This window comes from Musa acuminata, chromosome BXJ2-2 (genome assembly GCF_036884655.1).
Source record: "Musa acuminata AAA Group cultivar baxijiao chromosome BXJ2-2, Cavendish_Baxijiao_AAA, whole genome shotgun sequence".
NCBI lineage: Eukaryota > Viridiplantae > Streptophyta > Magnoliopsida > Zingiberales > Musaceae > Musa > Musa acuminata.
In genome coordinates this window covers 1,588,446-1,606,623 of record NC_088339.1, presented here as the reverse complement: position 1 = coordinate 1,606,623, position 18,178 = coordinate 1,588,446, and the positions used below count along the sequence as shown (strand labels likewise).

General features: G+C 35.6%; 1 protein-coding gene across 1 annotated transcript in view; it reads left to right on the top strand.

Moving 5' to 3' along the window:
* Nucleotides 1-18,178, top strand: part of LOC135586415 (serine/threonine protein phosphatase 2A regulatory subunit B''beta-like) — a 31,889-nt gene that overhangs the window by 1,172 nt on the left and 12,539 nt on the right. The window contains exons 2-12 of the mRNA XM_065094823.1: nucleotides 906-1,157; nucleotides 1,270-1,375; nucleotides 1,458-1,557; nucleotides 3,813-3,918; nucleotides 4,086-4,176; nucleotides 6,894-7,035; nucleotides 8,335-8,482; nucleotides 8,632-8,741; nucleotides 10,108-10,264; nucleotides 10,339-10,464; nucleotides 10,563-10,715. Of these exons, the coding sequence (XP_064950895.1) occupies nucleotides 906-1,157; nucleotides 1,270-1,375; nucleotides 1,458-1,557; nucleotides 3,813-3,918; nucleotides 4,086-4,176; nucleotides 6,894-7,035; nucleotides 8,335-8,482; nucleotides 8,632-8,741; nucleotides 10,108-10,264; nucleotides 10,339-10,464; nucleotides 10,563-10,703 (1,479 nt within the window). The 3' untranslated portion in view covers nucleotides 10,704-10,715. The remainder of the gene's footprint in view (nucleotides 1-905; nucleotides 1,158-1,269; nucleotides 1,376-1,457; nucleotides 1,558-3,812; nucleotides 3,919-4,085; nucleotides 4,177-6,893; nucleotides 7,036-8,334; nucleotides 8,483-8,631; nucleotides 8,742-10,107; nucleotides 10,265-10,338; nucleotides 10,465-10,562; nucleotides 10,716-18,178) is intronic.

Here is an 18,178-nt window from a genome sequence, read left to right as displayed (position 1 = left end):
TTGTGACGACTTCACTGTTTCTTTCTTGTGAGTATAACTTTTGTTTGCCCTAGTATCATACCAATTTAGAGAGCAAAATAAGAGAATATTGATGCTAGCAGGTCAGAAATAGCATCAAAAGGTCTTGTTGGAGAACAGTGACCAAAAAAAGCATAATGTTGATGATGTTGAATTCAAAAAAGAAAACTGTATCGTCCAAGATAATGACATAAGACATATGTATAAATGCACTTAAATCTGGCTTAGATATTTTACATTTTATTTCTATATGACAGTTAATATAATCCACTTCCAATCATGTCATTCCTCATATGCTGTTTCATTAAAGCACCAAGAACCTATTACGTGTCCATTATGACCTACCTCCAAGACGAGTGGTGGCTAATCTTCTTCGGTCCATCACTATTGGAGCTAAAACTCCGCAAATTACAAAATTACATTTGCAAAAAAAACTCATACCAAACCGTTGAATAACTCGAGATAAAAAATCAATGATGTCATGAGCTTGGACTTTTGTTGCTGTCATAAAATAATCAATTTCCATGTCTTTAGATACAACTCATTAAGTTTTTCTGTCCCTAAACTAGATTAAATATTTAAATAATGGAAGAGGGGATGGACTGTAATTTGTTGGTGATATGTAGACGCCTCGGTGTATATATCAAATCATTTCATGGATTGGATGCCACTTGATCATTTACGACCTTGGCGACATGGCCAAGTGGCAAGGCAGGGGACTGCAAATCCTTTGTCCCCAGTTCACGTAAAATGGAAAAATCATAAAGAGAACAACCTTTTGTCGTGAACTATTAGAAAGGATTCTTGATAAAATATACTCAAGAGTAATTAGGGTACTTCTGCCAATGTTTCACATTAGTATCTCATCGTTTAGCCTTTGGTCTCAGGTTAAGTCATTGATTGAAGATGCAAAAGCAGGTTCACCTTTGAATGTTGCTGGCAGCTCTGGTACTGCAATTGCTGCTGCTAACAATTCACTGCCTTCCATGTTTCCTGCTGGCAGTGTGCCTCCTCTCTCACCTAGGAGCACATCTGGATCTCCTCGTTTTATGAAGCGTAGTAGTTCAGCAGCTGGACCTTCACCTTTTGGTTCTCCACTAAAATTAGTTAATGAACCTGTCAAAGAAGTTATACCTCAGGTGGTGTCTAACTGTTGATCATATTTATTCGCAATGCAGACTAAAATATCTCTTGTAGGTGGCTAAGGATTCTATTATTTAACTGATTTTTAAATGATTGATACAATCACAGTTCTACTTCCAATATGGGCGTCCTCCTCCAAGAGAACTGAAGGAACAATGCTTATCTAGAATTGATAATCTTTTCTTTGGCAACATGGACGGACTACAAATACAAGGTGAACTTGAATGTGACACATGCTAACGCTTATAGTGTTAATCAGCATGACAATCATTTAAACTTGGTTTTTCCTATTTTAGAATTCAAAACCCTGACAAAGGAAATCTGCAAGTTACCATCATTTCTTTCCAGTTCTCTTTTCAGAAAAATTGATGTTGAGTGCACTGGAATGGTAACAAGGTATGCAAAACCTTATAAGAATCAAGACTACTTATATTCTACAAATTGAACTTTGGGAGCTTCTACAATTTCATTGCTTAAACTTGTATTGGTTATTTAGCTTTTACTGCTGCTTACAATTATTTTCCAATTCTTTAATATTCAAGATAAAATCATAAAATTTCTGATCGTCCATTGCTTTGCAGGCTGAGCTTATCTTTTTCTTTTTCTGAAAGTTGATTATATTTGGGATCATGTCATTGCATCTTATTAGTGGCAAGTGACAACCAGCACGAAAGAGTAGCATTACCCTCCCTCCTCTCAATTGATCTTAAATCTTAATGTGATTTTAACCATTTTTTTTCATGATGTGGGACTGATGTATTATCTGCAACAATCTACACAGTAATGTTCTAAATTTGTTTAATCACAGCCTGCAAATAGCATATGTGAATATTTTCAGAACCTGAGCCTGCCATAAATTCAAATGATTTGTTGTTATGTTATTGTGTAGCAGGCATGTAACATCAGGTTGCATATAGCCTGCTATCAGCCTAATAGATGGTCTGGATTGGATGGTGCATTAAGTTAAACTTTTAAGCATTTATGTGCTTGTGTCAAATTTTAGACATATACTTGATTAATCAACCGTCTTCCACTGCAAATATAAAATTGTATCCACATCTGGCTGTGAGGAAGCTGGGCATGTATTGAATGAAATTATATATATATATATATATATATATATATATATATATATATATATATATAAAATTAGTTTTTTTTCATAGTAAAATAGAAAGCAGCAGTATTTTGAAGAGAGAGACTGGGGGTAAGATAGAGAAGGTAGAAGAGGAAGAAAGTAGTACCCAAAAGAAATCATCTTTTCATTAAATGGAATCATAATTAATCTCCACAGTCATATACCTGTATTTTCAGAGTCATACTTAGACATTTAGTAGCCATCTTAGAACTTCAGAACAGGGTGGAGTTTGGCACCATAGTAAGGTTGCTTTTTTCTTGTGACGTGAAAACAGTTTGAACGATAACTAATATATACAACTATGTGGCTATTATTGACTTGCCACAAATTCGGTATGACCTGACATGAAACCAGTGGGGTCATGTGGACTTTATGGGTTCAAACCATAAATGAAATGTTGCAAATTGCCTTGTTAATGGGTTTTGTGTTTTCATAATTAATCTTGATATATTTTGATATAATGAACAATCAGGTTAAATGTGTTAATTATGCTTTTGGTTCTACATGTTAGTTTCCTTGCAATTAGGTTATAGAAGTTAACCATCATTGATAGGTTGATTGGATTAATATCTCAAGTTTTCTTTGTGTAAGAAAGTCATATTGAATCGAAGTTAGTTGATGGTGTCATTTTTTACTTGATTTGACTTGTTTATTGAGATACATGTGTCAGATATGGTTCCATCAGTATTAAGTTGGTTTGATTTTGGTTTAAAATTTTCTCTCATAAAAAATTTTATGGATTGAGGGTGTTATCTTATTATTTTCATCTCTCTCAACTTGACATGAATCCTGTCCAAGACATCTTATTAGGACCCCTAAATATAGCCTCTATGTTTGCAAGGATTAGACAAATTACATTGGACTTCATGGTATCTCATGAACCTCATACATTAAGTCACCATTACAAATAACTTCCATTGCCATTAAATGGAAAGACTTAATGTTCTTGCCTTCTGCTTTTGTTGCCAGCTGTACCCTCTTTTACTATAAGTTTTGTGTTTTGTTTTTTTTTTAGAATCAGACCTTGCTAAGACAGAGACAGGAAAGGTGTCTGTCTTTTCAGCCTTAGTTGGAAAAAAGTAAATTCATTGTCATGGTAAATATTAGGGTGTGGTTATTGTAGGTCAGCTTGGCATGTGCTATGTGGTAGGTAATACCATGTTCTTTTCTTTTGGGACCATGGTACTCTTTGAAGCTTTTGCTTGAGTTATTTAGTGTTGTAGGTGACATCAAGGTTCATTTTCTGATGTAGTCAAGTCAATTAATGCATTGCTTAATTGTGAAGACACTACAATGATTACATTACATTATTAAGTCAATTAGTTTATTCCCAATTACCCTCTTCAATTATAGTCATTTGTTTCATTTGTCATTGTTTTATTTCAGCTTTCTCTTTTACAACATATAGGTTCTATGATCATTCATAAATAAACTTAGGTTCGCTTATTATTCTATATTTTATTATTGGAGGTGTTCGTCACACTGAAATTTGAACTTTTTGATACTATTTTAGGGATTCATTCGTCGAATATTGGATTAACAGTAACATGATGATAAAGGATATAGCTACACAAATATTTACCATTTTGAAGCAACCGGACCACAAGTACCTTACTCAGGTTTGTTTCCTCTTTCCAAGCATTTAAATAAATTGTTTCTTAGACAGGTGTTCACAATCTTCATCTGACTTAAGCAGAAGATTAATGGTACATTCATTATAGGAGATTAATTTCATTCCTTCTAATTTTGACACTAAATTGATTAAATTTACTCCGGGTTCCTGTAGGAGGACTTTAAACCAGTCCTGCGAGAACTTTTGGCAACCCATCCAGGTTTGGAGTTCCTACAGGGAACCCCTGAGTTCCAGGATAGATATGGTGAGTTCTTACTTATGATAAAGATGCCTTTACTATTAAGTATTCTCATTATGTTTGGCATTATAATAAGTTAGTTGGGTGATCATCATGATATTTAAGTTACAAGTGAATACATATATAGTTGGGATAGTTGTTCCTCTTGTCAAAAAACAATCTTGCACATTTTGGTCCTCTCCTCAATTGCATGCTCATAGCCTTCACTGAGACATGCCTTAATCATGTCTCTTGGTTATTTTTTTGAGGCCCAGATCCTAAAAGGTGTACCTCTATAATTACTTGTGGGATAAATGTTCATCTTGTCAGATGATGATTTTGCATAATTTGACTCTCACCTTAAGTGAGCTCACAGTTTTCACTGAGGCATTAATAGTGTCCCTTGTTTTGTTTTCTTAAGGTCCAGTTCTTAAAGGGTGTGCCTGTATAATCACTTGCATCTTTTATCATTTTATCTTCATTACAAATGGTAAGATCTATGTGATGCAAGAGATCAAACTCAACTAATTTCTGAAAGGGTAACAGTTCTGTTCTTCAAGAAAAGGAGAAAGGCCAACCATTAAGCAAGTTTTCCTTCATTGAAAACCAAAATGGAAAAGACCAGGCATCTGAAGTTCATATTGACTATATGTGCTGGTTGTAAACACCTGCTTTTCCTTTCTTTCTTTTTGTTGCTTTCTTTCTTGACCATATTGCTGCTTTCTTTGTCCTGCTTCTTCCTTACTCTTTTACTTCACAATTGTCACGATATTTATTGTTTGAGCTTATGAACCAAAATGTGTTTAATTGATTATTTGGATATCTGTGATTGATAATTATATTCATTTCCTAGGGGCCCGGTGAGGTTGTTTTCTTTTGGGGTGGGGGAATTGGAGGAGAGATCTATGATTGTGAAATCCATGATAATTTTCTGTGGGAACTTTGGATATATTAGTGAGATCTTTTTATGGTGATCAGCATAAGTCATTTTTTATGTTTCTAAAGACAAGATAGAAGATGCACAACCTGTAAAATATTGAAGCTCAAATAACACTATTGTGCTTCATTCAATATTTTTCAATTTCATGTCTTCAATTTCCTTGGTAATATTGAAGTTTTGATAATAAATGTTCTAGAAGGGAATGCAATAATTGAGTGACTTCCATCTTTTTACTGAAGTATCAGTGGAAAGAACTGGAAATATAAAGCTATATACGATAAGAAGTATCAATTTCCAGAACATGAGTTTGAATAATCATTTTGGATAATTGATGCAGTAGAGGGCTCATGAACATGAGCTGTCTTCTTGTGATGCTGTTGTCATCGCTGCTATCATACGGCGTCGTGCCAGTGTCATTTGATGTCGTTGTTGCCGCCGCCGTCATTCAATGTTGTCGCCGCTAACGTTCACTGCCTAGTGCACTCCCACCTCTTCTCCTCCTCTTCCTTCTTCCTACTGTCCACTGCCTCCTCTTCTTCCTTCTTCCTCCTCCATCGCTTCCACTTCTTCTTCCTCCTCTTCCACTGCCTCTCTTATTCCTTCTTCCTCTTCCTCCACTACCTTCTCATCTTTCTTCCTCTTCTTTTTCTCCCTCCTCCTCTCTTCTCCATTGTGCCTTCTTCTTCTCCTTCGTCTTTGAAACACAGGTATGTACCGGTCCGGCCAGAAACTGGTATAATACGGCAGTCCTTGTTATCTACAATCCCATCTGCACTTCTTTCTTTTTTATGGAATGGATAAGGCTTTCCTTCAACCGAAATGCTTCTCTCATCTCATGATATACACCTATCATGTGATGAAAAAAGCATAATCTTTGTTTAAAAGCTTGCAGACAACAGATGTTCACTTTCTTCATGGCTGTTTGATGCAATTATAGTGAAACTTTTGATAGTCATGCTCTATACAGTCTATCCAGTTAGTGAATCTTAAAGTATAAACCTGTGGAGCACTAGTAGTTATGATTAGCAAAAAGAATTGTGGATGTTCTGGAGAGTTAGGAACACTAGGACCTACCATGAAAGCTGTAAGTGAACCACATACTATTCTTCTTGGTTGGCACTGCATGTATAAGAAGAAGATAAAATATGAAAAGTTATGGCAAGGAAGAAAAGTTGATGAGTCATCAGTTACTTAACCTGCATAACAGTGGTAACCCTAATACCCTATCAGTCACCTATAATGTGTTTGGAGGAAATCGATATGGTCAGATGGATTATTCTTTTTTACTTAAGACTTACTCCATCGGACCAATATATTGTGTGAATAATTTAAATTCTTAAGATTTAGACATTGCACGCTCAACTGCTCTAGTTGTCATTAGAAAATAAGATGTTTACAATTCAGTGAGTTGTTTGTTACTGTGCACATGTAAAGCAAAAACATAAGAACTTCTTTTGGCTTTGCATTTCGATGTGGAGAATGTCTTGTGTAGTTTATTAGAACATGATCCATTGACATATTGGTTAAAGGTCAAACTTATCACTATCTTTATTTTTTATCACATCTTGACATCATTTTCTAGTCATGATTCATTTATTCTATACTGTTGCTCATAGACTTTCCTTATGCTTCTGTCATGTGTTGCATCTATACATTGATAATCACAACCAATTGCTTTTGTTGTCTAATCCCAAGTGTTCAATGACATATTAGATAACAGCATTATCATCTTTGACCTTCGAACTCTCCAAATGCCATGGTAGTACTTTCTCTAATTCATATTGTTTTGGAACCTTTTTTCCAGCTGAAACTGTCATATACAGAATCTTTTACCATGTGAATAGATCTGGAAATGGTCAACTTACCCTCAGAGAGTTGAAACATGGAAACTTAATTGCTGCGATGCAGCATGCTGACGAAGAGGAGGATATTAACAAAGTCTTGAGGTGACTTTATGTGAATGCACTTTTTATCTGTCTTGTACATGAGCTTGGAATGATCTGTGCAAGTTTATATTGTAGATGCCTGAAGTACTATTGCAGTTTGGACTTATATCATGCATCGAGCTGTTGACGCTATCTTTTGCTAGTGAATTGGAGCTTATGTTTATTATTCCATTGTTTATATGACTTCGTCTCTTAATGAGAATATGTGACCTTACGGGCTTCTGGTGTCCTTGCATTTATGTAAATGACTTGGAGTTAATATTGTAAATGCCTGAAATACTATTGCAATTTCAATTTAATTTTGCATCTGGCGTTTCATACTATCATTTGCTAATTTATCAGTGATCATTTTTATTCTTCTGTCATTTGTATGACTTTTGTCTCTTGGTGATAAAATATGACCTTACTGGCTTCTTATTCTTGCATGTGTGTGAAATGACTGATTGACTAAGAGTTCTTTAAATTAGTGGTGGTTATGGTTGTGGAGAGTCTCCTTGTCTTGGGTGCACATCAAAGACTTGGAATTTTATCCGACTTGTAGCTTGAACTTGCTTTTATTTGCAGGGAAAGGCCTGTTTATGCTGATACAGATATGACTGACAACTGCTCACTTTGGCATTTTGGAATCCCATTGGTTTCATTTTATTTTTTTTTTGACAGCACAAGACCATTTCTGACATAGGTCCTTATGGCAGTCACAATCAAGGAATTAAATATTAGCCAGATTAGTACATGCTGACTAAAATTATTCACTAAGCGCTGGTATCAAAATATATAGCTCAATTCCAGTACAATTTTAATTTTTAATTTTTTTTTCCTCATTGATATCGAGTGATACAGATGGATATGTTTCTTGGTACTGTACTAAAATGTCATTGGGCTGTATTTTAATCCATAGTCAAAAATACATCTGAATTGACAAATCGAAACTGAAAGTCTCACAGATATGAGTTCTGATAATAAGTTATAGAAGAGCATTATTTTCAAACTAAAATATAACCTCTTATGATTAATATGCATGGGTTTTGAAAGGTAAGAAGTTAAAGAGGAGGATTGATTTTGTTTTTAAGGATTCAAGTAGCAAGCATGCGCCTTCTTTCACTGCAAGGTTATATTACTTCAAATTTCATAAGCAAGCCTAATAATCTTTAGTCGCTTGTTATGATAGATAGAGGCCCCAATTATAAACCTTTTATATTATGAGTTAGTAATAACTTTTGTTTATAATTTTATACTTTATGTTAGTAATTAGAGGCATTTTACAATAACAGCATTGTTTGCTGCTGCTTATTCCTGCAGATACTTTTCATACGAGCACTTCTATGTGATCTATTGTAAGTTCTGGGAACTTGATACAGATCATGACTTCTTGATTGATAAAGAGAACCTTATCAGATATGGAAACCATGCACTGACCTACAGAATTGTTGAAAGGATCTTTTCACAGGTTTTCACACATTTGTTGTTTTCAGATTATTTTGTTAATATGCAATGGTCAAGCATTATACTAGTGATATTTTAAATGCTAGATAAAGTGCAGCTGTTAGATTATTAAATTGTACAGGTGATTCACAATGTGTTTGAATTGTCATCTAGGTTCCCAGGAAATTTAAAAGCAATGCTGATGGCAAAATGGGCTACGAAGACTTTGTGTATTTTATACTAGCAGAGGAGGATAAGTCTGCTGAGCCTAGTCTTGAGTATTGGTGATAGCAACATCTCCTCTGAAAATTATGTCATATGCATGGTTTATATGATGATGCCATCTGATTTGACATAATCTCTTCCTCTTTTGCTTTGTTTTGATGGAAGATCTTTTGCTTGACAAATTTACATTTAAGTACAAATTCTAAGTGTCTGATAATGGGGCTGGTGTTGTCAAGTTCTAATAATTTAAACAATATGAATAATGCTTTCTGACATATAATAGGTCCAAGCCATTCCAGTCCTATCCTTGTAATGTGATCACATGGGATTACAGTATCAGGATCTGCCATGGATCCAATTGATTTTTCTATATGGTCGAAGTTTCTGCCCTTTTAGCAAAATTTATTTAATAAACTTCATTTAGATATCTGACTTGTTCCTTGTTTTCTTTAATCTGAGGATCTTTTCAGGACGCATACCAATTCTGCAACCATGAAATATTAGGATTTCCTACTGTGATCATATACAAGATGAAGAATCTATTTCCCATCACATGTTGGATCTTTATAAGCTGCCATTTTGGCTTTCTTGTTTCACTTTTAAAAAATTCATTATCAGAGTAGGAGGCAATTAGTGCCTCTTGTTTCAGTCACCATTCTCTTTTGGTTATACTTATCGTGCCAGCAGCATGAAGTTTTCCAATGTGTAGTAGCCAACCAATTCAGATCCAATCATAATTTCTGAATTTCGTGGTTCTTTTAAATTTGTTTTTTTTTCCCATCATGACTTGTTAACGAAACCATGATTCATGTTTTCCACATTGGTTCAGATATTATATATGTCAAAAAAAGAGTTGTTATAAACTAACTCATATCTAGAAACTGTGCAAATTACTATCATAATATCATGAGATCACAATTTTCCTTATTCACATTCCTGTCACCTTCTTTAGTACTTAGCTGTAGCCTGTTGGCATCAAAACAACAAGAGTTAACTTGTATTGGGACTTCTGCACATTCATATTGTTTGACTCTTTTTTTTTTTTTTAGTTTTTCTTGATTTTGCGTCACAAGTTACAACCACAATATGTTTAGAGGATTACCTTAGGTACTTCTTACATTTATTCTCACTGCAAGCAATCTTAGGTGTGCTTCTGTTAGGTGTGCTTCTGTTGGTGCCAATCTTAGGTGTGCTTCTGTGTTCTTGGTTGATTTCTCTGACTTTATCTTGAGTTTAATCTACTCTCTTCATTTTTTATTCATGGTAAGTAGATGTCAAATACTAGCTGGCTCCCTCCTCTATTGTTGCTCCATGTATGATAAGATAGATTGTCATTAATTTCACATGATCTTTCTAGATCATCATTGATTTAAACTATTTTCTTAATTAATTATAATATTTGTTAGGAATGAATTGAATTTTCAGGTTCAAGTGTATAGATTTGGATGGGAATGGAATTTTAACTGCCAATGAGATGCAATTTTTCTATGAGGAGCAGTTGCATCGTATGGAATGTATGGCGCAAGAACCTGTACTCTTTGAGGACATTTTGTGCCAGATGATTGATATGATTGGTTCTGAGGTGACCTATCTCCTGATGTTTAAGATTAAGATGAGTTTGTGAATTATTTAAAACTATTTTTTTTTTCTTCGCAGAATGAGAGCTACTTTACATTGCGTGACTTAAAAGGCTGCAAACTTTCAGGAAATGTTTTTAATATCCTTTTTAATCTCAACAAATTCATGGCATTTGAAACTCGTGATCCATTTCTCATTCGGCAGGTTAGTGAATCACTCTGCATTTTCAGTAGTTGTTAGCTATTTGGAACTTATTAATTATACAATAAATTGGTAACCTGTTCATGTAATTGTTAATTCAGGAAAGGGAAAACCCAACTTTGACTGAGTGGGACCGTTTCGCACATAGAGAATATATTAGATTGAGCATGGAGGAAGATGGTGAAGATGCCTCCAATGGAAGTGGAGACATCTGGGATGAATCACTTGAGGCTCCTTTTTGAAGATAATTCATGGTTAGCAGCAGTCCCTTTATTAAGTCTTTTGCATCATTTGTTCTATGTGGTTCTTTCTTCAACTGTTCTTTACTTTTAGTAATTAGTGTACTGCACCTCTGATCCTAAAAGCCATGGTAGTTGTTCTAATTTTACTTTCCTCCAGAAAGAAACAAGTGCTAGTGACTGTTGGTAACATGATGTCAACTGTAAATAGTCGATTAATTACTGATGCAACACCTAGCGCAACTATGAATTGTGAATTTTTCATATACCTATTTGTATAAAATAAGCATTTGGCATAATTTAGCTAACATTGTGAATGTTTGGTTTGATGATTGTCTCATTTAAAGGAGAGAATAATTTGGAATAATATAAATGGTCTTCCCAATGTATCTTATTGATTTTCTTCCCCCGCCCTAGTCATGATAAATTAAAATTTTGTTATTAATACATTCTTTTTTGTTGGTCGTGGTTCATGTATTTCTTGTAAAGGTTAATCCTACCAAGGTTCGCCATTTCAGGAACCAAACTTGTCACGGAGATTTGTCGGACCAGTACATATCGGTTGTGTATTGACACATGGTACATTGGTAGGTATCGGCAAGGTATGCAATAACGTGTCGTACCGGTATTTCTAGGTTAGCTCGGTACGGTACGGTATCGGCGTACCGAGTGGTACACCAGGGCTGATCGAGCAATTTCCTCTTACTACAGTACTGTAGCACTGCTATAGCATAACACTGTAGCATTGCAGCACTGCTACAGTATATTACTGTAGCATTGTACCATGGTTCGTCCGGTAGCGGGCGGTTTGCGTATCGGTATGCCATTGGACCGGTACGTACCGCCTATACCGGGCGGTACCATTCGAAATTGCATACCATGGGTATCGGTATTTCAGAGAGGAAGGAAAACAGGGATAAGAGGAAGGGATAGTGGAGGATGAAGGAAGAAAGAACGAAGAAGAGGAAACAGTGGAGGAAGGAGAAAGAAGAAGAGGAAGAGGAGAAGAGACATACCCGAGAAGTGATTAGGGCAAAGATCGTGCATGGTGGTGTGCAACGAGGTCTTGGCAAGAGGAGGTTGCCAATAGCCATTTGTGTGAGAAGAGGAGGTGTCAATCGCGGTGAGAAGACAAAGGCGAAAAGTTGCAGCATTGATCATCATCGCTGTGTGAGAAGCGTAGGCAGCATGGAAGTGGGATTTAGGGTTTCCCACTTTCCCTTTTATATGGCGGACCAAACCGAGGTGGGTCTGTGTATCTGTTGGCGCTTGGACCAATACGTGTCGCTAGTTTCACACCGGTCTAGGCAAAACGTAAGTCCTTGAATCCTACGATACAAGAGTATTCTAGTGGACTTTCCCTTGTTTATGGATCTCTTGTAGTGTCAAGAATGAATTTGCTTTTGTAATGCTTATTTGATAGAGTTCTTAAAGATTTATTATAGTTAACCATATTGATATTATAAAAGATATGAATCATAGTGTAGTCAAAGGTGTTATAACTTGTCTAATGAGTTCTTTATTAGTATAATACTATATCAAGTATCCGCATTAAGTTTCTATCTTTTCACATTGATAATGAAGTAAGCTATTGTTTTTGTTGATTAGAAGTTAGATGAAATTAATTTAAGCTTGTATTATGAAAATGAACCTTGGAAACCAAAAGTCGTAAATTAAGTAGGACTAAGTAATCTTAGTGATAGCATGAGAATATAATTAATTTGAATGGCCAAGAAGTTTCATCAAGTAAAAGTCTTATATATATCTTGGATTAGCTATCCAATAAGATGGAAAGAATAATGAAAATGTTATTCATAGAGGAAAAATCGGACGGTTCAAATAGAGAGGGACATAACGAGTTTTGTGTAATCACTAGGTACCTTTTAGATTAGAAGGAAATCATTCTTAGACTAACGAGCTTTATGGATTTTAGTGTTACGCAATCAAGAAACAAGATATACAAAGAAAAGGTTTATCATTGTCGAGGAAAACGTGTCGAATTGCTAAAATGGGAAAAGAAGTGTTTTCATTCCTGAACAATACCGAGAGAAACTTGTTTAAGATAATATTGGTATATGCTAAGGAGGCTTATATATATGAAGTTAGAAGATATAAATGATTATGGAATAAGGAGGGGGAGAGGGAGACCTAAAAATACTTTATTAGAAACCATAAGCAAAAATTTATGTGCTCTTAATATAACTAAGAATATGACTCTTTTCATAGTTCAATGACCATAAAAGATCCATGTAGCTACCTCAAATACATGACACATTACAATTTTGTTGTTGTTGTTGTAATGCTTATTTGATTTGTAAATATCTTCATATGAAATGATACATTATAAAAAAAATCTTAGTTATTTGATTCAAGGTATGTAATATCGTACCGTACTAGTGTTTCGAGGTTAACTCGGTTCGGTATGGTACTGTGTACCGAGCGGTACACCATGACGTACCAAGTGGTTTTATATATTTCTTCCTCTTACTGTAGCACTGCTGCACATTTTGTCCGGTAGCGGGCGGTCCGCGTACCGATATGCTGTCGGACCGGTACGTACCGCCCGTACCGGGCGATACCATTCGAAATTGCATACCATGATTTGATTTTTGATTTGTGATATCCTCTATGTTTTTTTTATTTGGGGAACTGGAAATGGATAACTAGCATCTATTAGTCTCATTTTTCTAGAGGTGACTTTTAATTCTAAAAAGCAATATATACAATTTTGAATGATACCGGGCGGTACGTACCGGTCCGATAGTAAACCGATGCGTGGATCGTTCACTAGCAAGCAGAATATATATATATATACCTGGGGAGAAGAGAGGCGATGTCGTCGAGGCGACGTCGCATTTTTTTAAAAGTTATATATATATAAATAGATATATAAATAAAAGATTATATATATATATATATCTCGTCAACATCGCCCCGCCTGGGGACGTCACCTCGCATGGGGGAGAAGGGAGGTGACATCGTCGAATTTTTTTTTACTTATATATATATATATATATATATATATATATATATATATATATACCGAACGGTATACCACTCGGTATACAGTACCGTACTGTACCGAGAGAAGGTCGAAACTCCGGTACGATATAATATTTCAATCCTTGCTAAAAAGGGTGAAGTGAACCAAACATGCCAAAAAGGTACCATAGACACTTGGCATTTACCAAATTTTTATGGGAATATTTATTAGACATATATGTTATTTTTTCATGTTATTTTTATCCTACAGCAACTCATTTTGAATTATCTTAAGTAGACATCCTTAATTGCATTACATCATTCTGAAGTTAGGGTACTACTTGTGGGTGTTGTTGGAGGCCTAATGTGGACCATTACAAGTTTTAACATTTATAGGCATCCTCAACCAGTTTTTAAATATTGGTTGGACCAGTAAGTACTGAATTGTATATACTGATGTGGTCAACTATCGTAGCGAAAGATATAGTTTGATACTGGTACAATATCATTTGTTATTATTTTTTGTATAATGATACTAGACAGTGTAGACTGGTACACCATCTAGTAAATTGGTATCTTACTGGTCCAGTAGGTTATTGAAACCAGTATTCAACCAGATATAAATCCTTGATTTGTGATAGATTATATATATATATATATCAAAACATCCAAATAATTGGGACTTACAGCTTTGTTATTGTTGTTGTTGTTGTGTATATATATATGGGAACATGTCAAGGCTTATATAATTGTGTTTAGTTGGAGAGCCATCATGGGAACATATCAAGGCTTATAAAGGAACATGTCTTTTTTTGTGTGTGTTAAGTTCCATATTTATTTTGTTTTCATCCTCTTAGCAAATGTGTGGATAGTGGTTAGATTATCTTAACCTTTATTTTTTGTTTCTTGCACCCTATTTCTTTGAGCTGATACTAGGTGTATAAATATTTAACTGACCTGACCAATTAACCTGGTTCCGATCAAAAACCAAATGTGGAGATCAGCCCCTTGCTAAAAGTCCAGATTTTATACAATCTTTTTTTCTAAATTAAACTAGGTTCATTCAAATCTACTTAATAGGTCAATTAGAGTGCATATAGTTGGCCATATGTTACAAGAGAATATATTTTTGCTTCCAGGTGCAGATGGATTTTTCCTTAAAAAAAGTACTTCTAGTATAATTAACAATTTCTTTGTTCATATTTGTTTTTCATACCTGGTGGCATTGCTTATGTGCTTCGGTTTGCATTTCTAGCAGTTGTCGCTTATGTGAATGTCTCTTGTTTTCGTTTCCTTTCCTTTTTACTTACAACTGAATGCCATTAAAGTTCTAAATTCTACCGGTTCTCCTCTGTTTGACTGCTGACTGGTATGGTATGTAATGCTAACACAACCACCTTAGTAACACAGAAGTGCTTTCAGAAACAAAAAAGTATAAAATTTGGTGAAAAAATAGCACTCACCTAGGCTACCATGTGAGATTCTTGTCTTTGGTCTCCCATCATCCCTCTGGTGATCTTGGGCCCATCTCTGATGCTAATCTGGTAGAAGTTGGCCTCTCCTGTGGAGAGGCAGTTTCCAGGTACGAGGATTGAAACCTCAGATCTAAAATTAAATGTTTAAATTAAATTAAATGCAATGTTGTTGGTTTGACACTATTATATTGTGGTTGATTCTGGGGCTCAGAATCTCCACAAGCACAAGATGTTTCACCTAGCACAAATCACACAAAATCTTGATTGTCACTTTGGAGGAAGACAAAAATCCCTTTAATCTAGACCACAACCTGGCTTATCATCAAAGAAGAGGATATATTTACTGTTTTTATCTTCTCTTTCATTCTTCTTCTATGTTTGTTTTGTTGTTTTGCTTTTATTTCCTTTTTAATATTTTCTTGAAGTATATACTTTATTACTTGATTTAGTAATTCTTTTTTGGGTCCATTTTTATCTTTATCTTGTATCTTATGTAAGTTTCAATTGTTTCTTCTAAAGAAATTACAACTTCACATATGTCATCAATTTTACCTGGATTCACATGTCTACGGCCTTTGTGCATCGACATGTATCCACTATTGACATGTACTGAGTCACTCTGACTTGATGATATAAAGCAAGGTTTGTCGTATCGTACCGTACCGGCGTTTCGACCCGGGCTCGGTACGGTACGGTACGGTGTACCGAGCGGTATACCGAGGTGTACCGAACGGTACACCTGATTTTACCGATTTATCCCTTCGAAAATACCTGAAAATTAAAAAAAAATTGGGATAGGGTTTTCAAGTTACAAATAAATATAGTAATAGTACAAGTTTAGCAAAATCAATGTAAATTAGGTAAGAATAGCATCACATATCTTTTTCGGGCTTTGAGGTAGTCTTATTCGAGGTTCGTATTTCAGCTCGTTATAGATTGAAATATCTACAGAAAAATCAGTTGAATTGTTAGACTATTTTGTTACAATATAAACTCTAAAATTCAAATGAATTAAATAATCATATATCTAGATATACCTGATTATTAATTCTATCACCAAAACGAACGATGGGCCTCCACGGGTGGTGGATCGGGGTCCTCGATCCGATACATATCAATATGATACGTTTGTTGGACCCAATCATGAAATTGATCCCATGACATAGTGTATTGATACACCGTATGCCATTGATGCATCAATGTGGTGCTGATCGTAGATTGATCGTCATGAATCATATTTGTCTGAGGCAGCTCTTGAGGCATATATTGGTGTTGTTCTGTATCATGCTGTTGCTCAGAGAAGGATGACCAACTATCACCATACTGTTGTTGCCCATATGATTCTCCATAATACGATAGCTGTGAATACGATGAGTCTCTTTCTGTGTCTATATCATGTATGCTCTGTCGCATTTGTTCATATTCATCCACTGCCTTCCCCTTCTCCTTCCCCTTCCGCGCATAAACTTGACCAGTACCTTGTCGAGTTCCATGATCTGAATCTTGAGTGGCATGTGTAAAATATTGCTCCTTAGTCCATTCACCACCCTCAAGTTGTGTAGACGAGACCAACGACTGCCCGGCATCACCGCCATCATCTGTCGAGGCACTACTGTCCGTGTTGCTGTCATGTCTCTGGACCGAGCGAGAAAGAGAATGTGATTGTGAAGGTGTCTCGTCGCCCGACTCGATTCTTTCCAACGATGCAACTGATGCTACTGCCTTCCCCTTTGCCTTTGCACGTTGGGCGGACGAGTGTGATCGTTGGGTATTGGTAGTTCCTCGAGCAGTTTGACTCCTACCATATTGTAATCGAGGGGGATTTTCTACCTGTTGGGGTTGTGCTTCTTCTTCTTCTATTGCCTCGGTGATAAAACGTGAAGGACGCTGAGGATCTCCTGCCTCATCAAGTAGAGGATCCTCTTGGTTCTCTGTTGTTTCAACCCAATCTAACATTGGCTCTGAATCTTTGTTGTAGAATTGGAGGTCAATGGGATCAATATCTGGTTCCTTTGGCTCCTTATCCAACTCAGCACATCGTAATTTTAGCCGCATGTTATAATGGACATATACTAGTTTCTCTAACCGTCTATAGGAGAGTCTGTTGCGGACCTTCGTATGAATCAATGCAAACGTTGACCAATTACATTCGCAACCACTAGATGTTGTTGTCTGTGAAAGTACACGAACGGCAACCTTCCTTAAATGTGGTGCATCGCCTCCAAATTGTAGCCACCACTCGACTGCAAAAAGATATAAATAAGATTTTATTAGCATAACAAATAATTAACATTAAATATAATTTATAATCAATATGCATAACTTTTCCTCACCAGGATCCATAGTGTAACGACATGATACAGCTACAACGTCGGAGAATGAACCAATTGTTTCTCGAAATAATCGACCCTCCATAAGAGCATCGGTTGCCTCGGTAGTGTTTGGCAAGAGTCGATATATAACATTTCGTAATGTCGTTAGGAAATTATTTTGCGTTCCGAGAGCATATCGATATTGAATTGTCGGGTTTAGATAATACGTTGCAAAACATAATTTTGTTAGTATGATTTTTTATTATCTAAATAATAATAAATTAAATTATTCTGAATATGAATTTACCTGCATTATGGATATCTTAATCCATATGAACTTCGGTCCGACGATTAATGATTCGTACGTATTGGTCGACCTTAAAATCATATTTGAATGCTTTCCTGACCTCCTCTCTTGCTGAAATCAGCATATATTTAAGATACGGTATTTGTGGATGCTTGTCCATATCGACCTTACGGAGGACAATATAAAGTGGTTCCACACCTTTTATGATTTCTGCTATAGTCTCCCAAAATCTAGAGGAAAGAATGACCTTTTCTATCTTCTTTCCATCACTCAATTTCGAATATCTGGATTCAGACCACTCTTGTGAGGTAGCCATTGCCTTCAAGCCATGCCTTTTTTGCTGTAATGACTTTAATGCAATAAATTTGGTAGCAAACTGAGTAATTCCAGGTCGAAGTATCT